Source organism: Sceloporus occidentalis, unplaced genomic scaffold (genome assembly GCF_023333645.1).
Source record: "Sceloporus occidentalis isolate IW3139 unplaced genomic scaffold, rSceOcc1.0.p SCAF_384, whole genome shotgun sequence".
Lineage (NCBI taxonomy): Eukaryota > Metazoa > Chordata > Lepidosauria > Squamata > Phrynosomatidae > Sceloporus > Sceloporus occidentalis.
Window position 1 is genome coordinate 372694 of NW_028317364.1, and position 10967 is coordinate 383660.

At 55.1% G+C, this 10967-nt stretch overlaps 1 protein-coding gene across 1 annotated transcript; it reads left to right on the plus strand.

Moving 5' to 3' along the window:
- The first annotated feature begins 131 nt into the window (after positions 1-131).
- LOC149273351 (FK506-binding protein 15-like) lies at positions 132-9686 on the plus strand. Its single transcript, XM_089506437.1, has 28 exons — positions 132-181; positions 1364-1479; positions 1656-1743; positions 1955-2024; positions 2183-2257; positions 2343-2441; positions 2591-2740; positions 2878-2946; positions 3029-3172; positions 3363-3484; positions 3597-3658; positions 3724-3866; positions 3951-4038; positions 4415-4503; positions 4661-4757; positions 5042-5151; positions 5249-5362; positions 5506-5600; positions 5664-5766; positions 6466-6637; positions 6719-6855; positions 7230-7429; positions 7470-7587; positions 7790-7891; positions 8022-8129; positions 8355-9040; positions 9397-9487; positions 9603-9686. The coding sequence occupies exons 1-28, from the start codon at positions 132-134 to the stop codon at positions 9684-9686; spliced, it is 3582 nt and encodes a 1193-aa protein (XP_089362563.1).
- Positions 9687-10967: the final 1281 nt, after the last annotated feature.

Here is a 10967-nt window from a genome sequence, read left to right on the forward strand (position 1 = left end):
TTACGGCAGCCGTAAAGAGAACAGCGAATCAGCTGCCTACCCCGTCACTCTTCCTCATCCCGGAAGAGACGGGAAGGGGCGGCTGCCGGTTACTGGTCCCTGTATTCACTGTCACTAGGGCCCACAGCAGTATGTTCGGGGCAGAGGATGATGACACGGACTTTCTCTCCCCCACTGGAGGGTGAGTGACCCTGGAGCTCCCAGCAGGGGGCTGGAGGGGCCACTGAGTCAGGTGCAGGGCTAGATCAGACTATACTGTAGTGGGTACGTGGAATGGCCTCCCAGCAGAGGAGGTAGGCTTGAGCTAAACACAGGAGTAACACTTTATTTACTGACAAAGCCTGCAGTCTGTCCCCAAAGTATTTGCCAGAAATGCGTTTTAAATCTGATCCGCGGCGGCCGCGCACGGAATGTGTTTAGTGCTCCGATCCAGTTTAATGGAACCGGGAGGTGACCCCAAAACCGCGACCCGAACCCCACCAAACGTTGCATGTCCGGCTTGCCGTGCAGTTTGTATGACGCGGTATCGGTTACCCCGTCCGCAGCGTCCAGGAGATTCTCGTCGCCGTGACTTTAATGACGGGGTCTCTGCGCCACCCCTCTAGGGGTTTCACGACACGGAGCGCAGGGATCAGGGGGTAACTACGTGGGGGGGCGCCCAGGAAGAAAGAATTCTTTAGACGCTCTCTGACACAGCGACGAATACGCCAGGAATCCCAACCGCTGCTCCGTGACACTCGGGTTCTATTAATGCCCGTAGGATTAGAAGCAGATCCTGACCGGGAGCCGGTGCGATTAATCCCCCCCCCCCCGTACCCCCCGCTTTAATACACGCACATCGTCCTGATACCCGAAATGATAGAGCAGGGTGCTGAGCGTGCCCAGAGTGCCCAACGTGCCGCGCTTACCCCTCCAGTGACATACAGAACGCGACGATGCGCTTCTCGGTGTCGTAGACCTGGCGGCTCGGCAGTCTCGTCTTTGGGGTCATTCGATGGGAGCTGTCTAACCGGACGCTCTGAGAGATCTCGGCGAAGGAGGCGCTCTCGCTAACCCGAGTCAGATGCTTCCTATTAATGTAATCAGGCTGCGGGTCGAGACATCCGGTTATAACCCCACGCGGGGTGGCGGTGCGCACGGTGCTTGTCGGGACGCCATGTCGGGGGAATGGAGGACTCGGTACCTGTGGCACGAAGCGCACGGGTTGGTTACGTGTTGCGTCTGGCTGCCCCCCGGACCTCCGATGCTTCGGGGTCCCCGAGCTGGGATGGAATGAAGGGGTCCGGCGGACCCAAATAATATATTCCGCTAAAGGGTTAAGTGAGACGAGCGACCCCTTTCAGCCGGAGTTTTTGTCTTGCAGGGCGAAGCTGGCCTCGCTGTTTGGGATGGACCAGTCAGAGAACCGGCCGGGCAACGAGTCCTTCCAGTACACGGCCCCCAAACAGCCAAAGAAGGGCCCGGCCGGTGAGTTCACGGGCACAGCGGGCACCCAAGTCTACCGGAAAGGGCACTAACAGCTAAATAACTGTCCGGCGCCCCAAAGCCCCGCCGCGGATATACTAGGGGGGGCAGCGGTGCTGGGTCGGGGGGGGCAGCCTCCGCCGGGCGATGTCTGGAATTGGCTGATAATTTTGTTTGGTTTTTTTTCTCAGGCCCAAAACCCCCCAAACCGTCCGGACCGGCAGCAGCAGGACCCGCGCCCTCCGTCCTCTTCGCCACGGCCGTGCACGCCTTTAAATTGTAAGCTTTTTGGGTCAGTGGCCGGTCCTGGGCCCTGCTAGCCGTTCTTCGTCCCCGGGAATTTATTATTATTTCTCGAGTGTAAAAGATTTCTGGCTGTCTGCCGACGCATCTGACTGTAACGGAGCCGCGTTCTTATAACCCCCCCCCCCGGCGTTCTTATAAATCCCCCCCCCCGCGGAATCCGTTTGACGTGTTTTCGTTTTTTCAGCGTTGGCGGGCAGTATGTGAAGCAGGGGAAGTTCGGCGCGGCGGTTTTGGGTAACCATTCGGCTAAAGAGGTGAGATGCTGCTCCTGCCACTTACTGTATAGTCTGGGGATCTGCCCCCCCGTGCCTTGTTGCCCCCCCCGTGCCTTGTTGCCCCCCGCGCGCCTTGTTGCCCCCCCTGCCCCCCGCACGTGCTGCGCTCTGACTGTCTGTCTCTGTCTGGAATCCAGTACAGGATCCTCCTCTACATCAGCCAGCAGCAGCCGGTCACCTCCACCCGGATCCACGCCGGCCTTGTCTTTACGGTGAGTGTGGCCCCTGGGCCGGGTGAGTGTGGCGGATGGGAAGTTGCCCCTCTCACGCACTTTCTGATGCCCCCTGTGCGCCCAGGTCCAGCAGAATAACTACGCCACGTTCTACGATGATCAGCGCCAGAACTGGTCCGTTATGTTTGAGTCGGAGGCGGCCGCCGCGGAGTTCAGTAAGCAGGTATTTATACGGCAGCTGGCGGCTTCGTGACTCGGAGCCCCGATGAACCAATGGGAGGTCGGCGAGTATAAACTCTGAGCCAGGGGCGGAATAAATAAATACGTTCACAGGCCGGGGGGGGGGGCCGTAACGCGCGTGTCCCTCCGCAGGTCTGCATCGCCAGGTGTAACGGCTCCGCGAGTCTGGAGGGCGTCCTGTGCCAGGATCTGCTCCTGGGTGACGGGCCGGCGGCCGACGCTGGAGATCTGCTGGAAGTCGCTTACACCGGGTGGCTATTTCAGAACCAAGGCCTGGGCCAGGTACGCGGCGGGGGGTCCGCTAGGGCGGGATCTCCTGCGATCGGGTCGGGCTTATGACCATTTCCCGTCGTTTGCTAATTAATGAACGAATCATGTACGTCGCCATGGTAACCTCATGGTTTATCTCTCCTGTTCAGGTGTTCGACTCGAATGTGCAGAAGGACAAAATGCTGCGGCTGAAGTTGGGGTCCGGGAAAGTCATTAAGGTGAGAGTCCGAGGACCCCCCAAATATTACCCCATTATCTGGCAGCCCCTTCCCGTTTACCCCAGACACTCTGTCCCTGCAGGGCTGGGAGGAAGGGATGCTGGGGATGAAGAAAGGCGGACGCCGGCTTCTGATTATACCTCCTGCCCTGGGGTACGGAGCCCAAGGCCTGGCCGGGCGGATTCCTCCAAATTCAACCCTCGTGTTCGAGGTGGAAGTTAAACGGGTGAGTGACCGTCTGTCCGTCCGTCCGTCCGTCCGCATTAACCGCCCCCCATTACTTTTATCGCTGTTGAGAAATTTGAAATAGGCGAAGGGGGAAGTTTTTATTGGCTGCGCTTTGCACTTCCTGTGTGTTTAAAGGAGGGGGGGGTTCTTTATTTAACTCTTTGTGGGAAATGTGCTCCATTTTTCAGATGAAGGTGAAGGATTTGGACAGACAGAGCGTCGGATCTCGAGATTCTCCGGTGTCCTTGACAGACAGTTTACCCCAAGAATCTTTACCCCAACCGCCGACCTCGGTGCCGCCCCAGCCGGGGTAAGACTGCGCCTCGTGTGATGCACGATACACGCGTGAAGTTTCAGTTGATTACGATAATTAAGGATTAATGTTATAAATACGATAATTAAGGTTTTTGCCCCCGGCACAGGGAGCCCGCCGTCCGAGCCAAGTCTAATTCCATCAGCGAGCAGCTTGCGGTAAGCGCCTGCAGCCGGCCCCCCGTTATTATTACGTTTACTTACAGAGACGCCGGTGGATACCGTAGCGCTCCTTAGTAGTTACGCGACTCTTTTCCCAGAATCCTGACATGGCGAAGGCGAAGCTTATCTCGCGCATGGCGAGGATGGGCCAGCCGATGCTCCCCTTTCTGGCGGGAAGCGGCACCCCCCAGCCGGACTCCAGCGACTCGGACATGGAGGTGAGCACCGGGGCGGAATAATACTGTGCCTTTACGGGAAAGGGTGTTGGGTATAAATTGGTGTCGATAAAACTCTTTTTGCAGGACCCTAATATTCAGAGGCTCTCTCCGCACCCCGCCGCGCCGCTCCTCGTCCGACCCGCTCCGCAGACAAGCCACACGCCGGCTCCAGGTAACGTGTGCGCCGACCGGCAGCATCTTTTAGAGCTTAAAGGGGTTAAAATGACATTACAGGCTCTGCACTGACCGCACGGCCTCAGCGGTCTCTGGCTCAGACAGCATTTCTTCTTCAACAACCGATCCTGAGCTGCTCTGGTAAGGGATTTCTGTCTGGGTTTCTTTTTACCCTCAGTCTCTTAGCTTTACTTCCTCTGCTGGGAGTCTGATCGGTGGATTCACTGACATTCCAGTGAAAAGCCGCTGTCTGTAATGAATTGCTCTGCAGTCTCTGGGGGTTGATGACTCCTCAGTGGTCTCTTCTCAGTGACTGTCTGATGTTCCTGGCCCCTGGGAGTTATTCTGATGTTCGCTCCCCCCCTGTGTTGCAGCTCCTCAGACACAGCCTGCCCCAGGTCTCCATGCGCCCTCCGCTGCCCTCCTGCCCGTGGCTCCTCTCTCCTCCCAGGCCGGATTCCAGGTAATGCGCGGACAGCTCCAGGGAACGTAGCGGCGTTTAGTCAGCCAGACCCGTTAGTCCGGGTAACAGGTCACTCGAGATCCGCGCGGCTTTATACACGGCTTATCCCCCGGGTCTCTGCGTAGAGTTCTAAGCACACTTTACTCTAACCCTTTAGCCTTACGCTGGCATCCAGTACTCCGCATCCGTCGCCCAGCTGCAGCCGATGGGGTCCGTGTACCCCCCTCAGATACAGCAGCCGGCGCATTTTCAAGGTATGTGCCGCTGAACGTGGGAGCCGCATTTATCGCATTAACCCTTCCCAGCTCGGGGGCTCCGAGGGTGTCTGGGAGGGGTGATGGGGGGGTAAATATAGGTAGGTGACACCAGAAGCGGGGGCAGTAATTGGTCATTGAGCTTCCCAGCTGTACTTGGCGCTCCTTACGGGGCTTTTCACGTCCGTTATCCGGGGCCCCGTAACGCGTTAATCTCTGTCCCTGGGAGAGGTGAGCGGGCGAACCGCATAGAAGTTATAACGAGAGCCACTTCCCTGCTGCAGCTGCCGGGGACGTCACCGCTTTCCTGATGACAGAAGCGCGGCAGCACAGCACCGAGATCCGAATGTCCGTCAGTAAAATCGCGGACAAGATCGATAACCTGGCGTCTAAGGTAAGCTGAGCCCCCCCCAATACTCCCCTCCCCCATTTCTGTCCTCTCCCCGTCCTGCGCCCCCCCCCCGTCTCACCTCCAGCTGCTGTTTCCGCAGGTCGACAATCTCCAGAAGGAGAACTCGGCTGCAGCTTCCCACTTAACCCCCGGGATCTCGTCCATCACCATGGAGAGCGCCATGATCATGAACAACATTCAGCGCATCATCCAGGTGAATCCGCTCTGTTATTGATGTAGCGCCGTCGTATGCTGCAGCGCTGTACAACAGACCTGCCCCCCCACGGCTGATACAGAAAACAATTTAAGTGACTTTCACGCAAATCAGCCGTTCCCGTAACCGTTTTATTTTTTCAGGAGAACGAGCGTCTGAAACAAGAGGTTCTGGATAAAAGCAGCCGAATCGAGGAGCAGAACGCGAAGATCGGGGAGCTTATCGCCCGCAACCAGAGGTGAGACTCTGGGGGGGGGTAACTGCCCCCCGGCGGCGCGCTCACCGCGTTTCCTCTCACCAGGTACGTGGAGCAGAGTAACCGGTTAATGGAGCAGAGGAACGATTCCCTGCAGACCACGGCCGAGACCACGCAGGCCAGGGTGCTCCACGCCATGAAGGAGAAGGTACGGCAAGCCCCCCCCCCCCCCCGGGGCTGATTCTCCTCCCCCCATTTACCCTGCAGCGTGGTATCGGTTAAACACAGGGGGAGGAAGAAAGATGGAGGGCCTGGGGCAGGCGAACGTGTAGATCGAGGGGCCGCTGCTACACTCCTTCATACAAAAGTAACGACTTGTTATTGAAATGAGGTGGAATTCTTGGCATCAGGTGAGATTTCCTGGCTTTAAATACTAAACAAGGATGTTATTTGACTCCTTGAGCCGCCAGGATACGTCGGGATGTCGTTTAGACTGATGTTAGGGGAGTACGGCGTGTCTGGGTAACGCCGCGCCGTGCGCTCTAATTCCGCGGTTCCTGCCATGTTTTCTGATTGGCTGAACTTCTGCTGGTTCTCACTTTTGCTGCATTTTCTTCCCAGCATGCATTGCACACGGATCTGGGCAGGTGCCAGGTGAGGTCTGCAGGGCCCCTCTCCTCCCATTGTCTGTCTCGCCCTCTTTAGCCCTCTTTCTCTCCCCGTTTCTCATGCTCTGTCGCTCTCCAGATTGTTCGCACGGGGTGCAGGCAGCGGCTGGGGGGCGGATTAGCGTTTGCTCTGTTTTGTTATTAGAAATTAGAACATTTATAGCAGGACGTAGTTACCGTGAAGCTGGACGTGTTCTGGGCGTAGTCGGGGCCGGCTTGTAACCCGTTTGTTACGGCAGGTCGTATTGGCAGAGGAACTGGCTGCGGCAACCAATCAGGTGTCTCGGCTGCAGCTGGAGGTCACGGCCTCCCAGAAGAAGGAGATGGAGCTGAGGACGCGGCTGGAGGCCGCCCTGCAGGACACGGAGAGGAACGAGGTCCAGCTGAGCTCGCTTCGGGTCCAGCTGATCGGTGAGCGCACGCGCGGCTCGGTGTGAGCTGGAACCTGCCTGGGGCCGCGGCACCAACGCGTCTTCTCCTTGTCGCTTTCAGAGGCGCAGGAGACGTCCGAGCGGACTAAAAGCCGCGCCAAGACCGAGAAAGACGGACGCCGGCAGCTGGAGGCCAGGTTGGCAGCGCTGGAGGAAGAGGCGGCGGATCTGAAGGCAGAGAAGGAGAATTTAGAGAAGGTAACGCGCCGTCTACACCCAGGCAGGGTACAGGCCGGGCGCGAGTCCCCGGCAGGGTACAGGCCGGGCGCGAGTCCCCGGCAGGGTACAGGCCGGGCGCGAGTCCCCGGCAGGGTACAGGCCGGGCGCGAGTCCCCGGCAGGGTACAGGCCGGGCGCGAGTCCCTGGCAGGGTACAGGCCGGGCGCGAGTCCCCGGCAATTCAGTCTCGTTGATCTGTTGCCGATAAGTGGTTATTTCCATTGTCCTGAGGATTGTTGCCGTTGGCCTCAAAACACCTGTAAAGTAAAATAACTGAAATACCTGTTTCTGCACCCAAAAGCCCGGAGGAGGGAGTCTTTAAATGAACCCTTAACCCCCTGTGTTCTGTCGCAGAGCCTCGCAGAGAGGACGAGGAGGTCTCGGCAGGACCGGCAGCGAGCGGAGGATGAGCAGGAGGAGATACGGAGAACCTTCCAGGACGAGATCGAGGACCTCAAGCAGGTCCTGAAGAAAACCCGTGAGCAGGCAGCCGCCGGGCAGGTCAGCAGAAACCGCGTCCCCAAATCCTGCCGCGATAACGCGAGACCCCCTTCGTTCCCAAATATCTCAGCGGGGGAGGGGTGGTTGATGTAGTTTTGTAACGCTGTCTGTGTTTGTGGCTTTAAAGCACTCCTCGGGAAGAGATCTGGACGAGCAGAGACATGCGGAGCTGGAGGTGCAGGCGGCCGAGCTGCAGCCGCTGAGAGATAAGGTGAGTCCTCGGCCTGGGAGTCTCTTAATGCGTTACGGATGAGTTTATGGGTCCCAAGAGCTGTCACTTTAATGACCGGTTCGCTGTGTAAAGCATGCTGGGAGGACATCTTTATTACCCTGGCCACAGGCCCAGAGCGCTGACCGCAGGATCCATTCCCCTCCGTTACATCTCATTGTCATACTTTCTCTATTCACCGCAGTGCGCGAAGCTTCAGAGTCAGCTGGCTGCTCTGACCGAGGAATACCGAAGAACGAAATCCAAGGTGGACGAGGCTGGTCCAGCCAAAGACACCACGGAGGAGGTGAGCATCATCCCTGCGCCCCGTATGGATCTTCCTCCTGATTGGCGGCTTTGGGGGTCCTCTGACTCCGGGAGGGTTCATGTGAAATGCTATAGAGTTTTAAGACCCCCCCCCCCCCCCATTTCCCCAGGTGAAGAAGATAATGAATGGCGTTTTCCAATCACTGCGATCAGAGTTTGACTTGGAGGAGACGTACAGCGGCCGGGCCGTGCTGGCCACCATCATGAGCACCATTAAGGTACAAAGACCTAAAGTATCTCCCCTGCTCACTAAAACTTAGTCGCTGACCCAGCCAAGCAAGAGACTTTATTTTTTTGTACAATGCTCTTTTTGTGGCAAAAAAACACAGATTTGTGTCTGAAATCAGGAAAAATAAGATAAACAGTAACAATGAAGCGTTGAAGGCCAGGAGGTGTCTCTTCCATGACTGCTGACTCTTTGTTACGTTCTAAACCTCTTTCAGACAACCACACTGCGGTTACTGAACAAGCGGCAGGCCGAGGACCCTGCGGGAAGCAGCAGCGAGGAGGAGGAAAGGACCGTAGCTCAAGCTGCCACCCATACCGTCGAGCAGCCCGAGACAGAAGAGCGGACGGCGTCTGCCGTTTTGATTGCTGAGCCCCAAGAAATCCAGGAGGAACCTGCCCGACGTCTAGAGGAAGAGACGTCAGAAAGGCACGAGACTGCAAACAATGACTTCGATGCCCGGCCCGACGACGCTCCACCGGAGGAGGAGGAGAGCTCTGTGGAGGTGTTTCAAGAGGTGATGGATCCTTCATCTGCTTTGGTACATATGATCTCCAGTGATCTGCCAGAGTCCAGCACGGTCACATATACAGAAGGAGCGAGCGGGGGAGAATCTTCAGAGGGCGACGAAGCTTTCACATCCGAAACGAATCCCACTGAAGCCCCGACCGACGAGATCGAGTCTATAAATGGCCAAGAAGAGTCGCCTGCCTCCAACGTCCGCGCCGCAGAGAAAGCAGAGGAGAGAAGACCAGATGTTCCCCAACCCTCGGGGGGCGACCCGGACGGCGGCAGCCCTGTCCCTCCGACAGAACATACCTCGGCCGCGAATTCCTCCACCGTCCCTTCGGCGAAGGAAGAGGATATCGCCGGCCAAGCGACGTCTCGGAAACTCGATGCCGGGTAATGTGTTTTACTTCTCCGTGAAATCGCAGGATAACCGATCGGACCTTAATATCTATCGATGGGTTAAAGGTGATTCCGGCTTACATGCGGGTTTGGCCACCACTGAGTCACCTAAATGGACCGATTGAGATTTGAGTCTTTAGGACTAGATGAGCCGGTCATAACCGTTTCATTCTACAAGGTCGGTGGTTACCAATAATGACTACCCGTTCCGGGCGCGCATGATGATGATGACGATGATGACGATGAGTGATCGGCGCCCCGGGGCCCGGCCTTTACAGGAAACCTAGAGATATCTTAAGACGGCTTTAGCCCGAAACAAGTAACGCTGAACGATAAACGTTATTTTTCAGTGCGGACAACGCTGAGGATGAAGACTTGTTTAAAATGGCTTCTCCCCGGCCCCAGAACGCAAAACGGGAAGAGGAAGACGAGGAGGAAGTGGTGAGTTCTCACCTGTTGGTGATGGGTATTAAGAAACGGGTTAAACGGGGAGATGATCTGGAACATTGTGGTGACTTTCATCTCATGTCTGATACTTTGCATCCCGTGTTTCTAGAGCCTGAAAGGTCGCCCCCCTCCCGCTCCCCTCTTTGGAGATGAGGACGACGATGAGGATGATGACCTTGACTGGTTGGGATGAAGCCGGCTGGCATCTCAATGGCCGTTTCTGGGTTCTCTCGATCCCGATAGATCCCGGGGAACACGAAAATAACAGCGAGGAACGGAAGAGGAACCGCTAAAACCCTCGTTCCAGATGTTATGGGCTCCCAGGGGCTGGAAGATCGGAGCCGGGTATTCTGTGTGCTCCTCCGCCTCGTGGACGCTCTCTTTTTTTTTTTTTATGGCAATAAAACCTAAAGTCTGGTTTCCGTGCGGCTTGCGAGCTGTTAGTCGGCTGCCGAATGTGTATTTAATACGCAGCCTGAGATACCCGTCGTATGTATTCGAGAAATCGATGCTGGTTATAGAGAAACCGAACCCTGACTAATAGATCGTACAGAACGTAATAAACTTCTAACCCGCAAAATATTATTAACATTCTGCGTTCCTTTCATGTGATTTAATTCTCTAAATCGTTGACGACGGAGATTTGCCGTTCATTTTCCTTGGGTTGAAGGGGTTAATTCTCTGTACTGTGGAATATGATGGCGCTATATAAATACACACGCTTGGTTGGAACTCGGTACAGATAATGCCAGGGATATCCGTTTCTATGAATTAACCATTGAAATGATACTTTCCGTACACGCCGTTTTAAGGGTTAATTGTTAAATCTAAATTTATTATAATTTTGCACAGCTTACGCTTCATTAGGTAATCATTTTATACACAACGGTCACAATTGTAATATATATATTTTTTATATATTCTTTTATATATTTTTTTATAATACGTCCCCGGATGAAGCTCTGTGATATTAATAATATATAATTCTATAATAATATCATTAATATATTCATTAAACGCCCGTAAGAAGGGATTTGCTGGTGTGTAACTGCAGCTCTCATGATCCATAGCATTAGACCGGCCACATACTGGAGATAATAAGAGTTGTAGTCTCACACCTGCCGGGGATCTGCCTTGCGTTATCTTATAATCCATCATTTATTTACCTTGGTGAGTCGGGGTAAGAAGTCGCCGTCTATTGGGCCAACAAAATGATATAAAGTTGCGTAAGCTTTTGGGATCTGAAGAAGAGACCTCTGAGGCCCAAAAAACTTGCATAGCTTTCTATCTTTCTGTTGGCCCAGAGACTCCCTTTTCTTTTGGGCTGATATGGCATATATATATATATATATATATATATATATATATATATATATATATATTTATATAACGTCTCATTAAGAAGACACGAGTGCCTCCTCAGCTCAGCGGCAGCTGCATGTTCTAGACTTTCTTAGGACCTTCTGGCCAAACG

Excerpts from the sequence above, each read along its gene's own strand:
- LOC149273351 (XM_089506437.1), top strand. The coding sequence starts at position 132 with ATGTTCGGGGCAGAGGATGATGACACGGACTTTCTCTCCCCCACTGGA. Across the intron at positions 3,485-3,596 it reads TCGGTGCCGCCCCAGCCGGG|GGAGCCCGCCGTCCGAGCCA; the intron begins GTAAGACTGCGC and ends CCCCCGGCACAG. Across the intron at positions 7,430-7,469 it reads GATAACGCGAGACCCCCTTC|TTTTGTAACGCTGTCTGTGT; the intron begins GTTCCCAAATAT and ends TGGTTGATGTAG.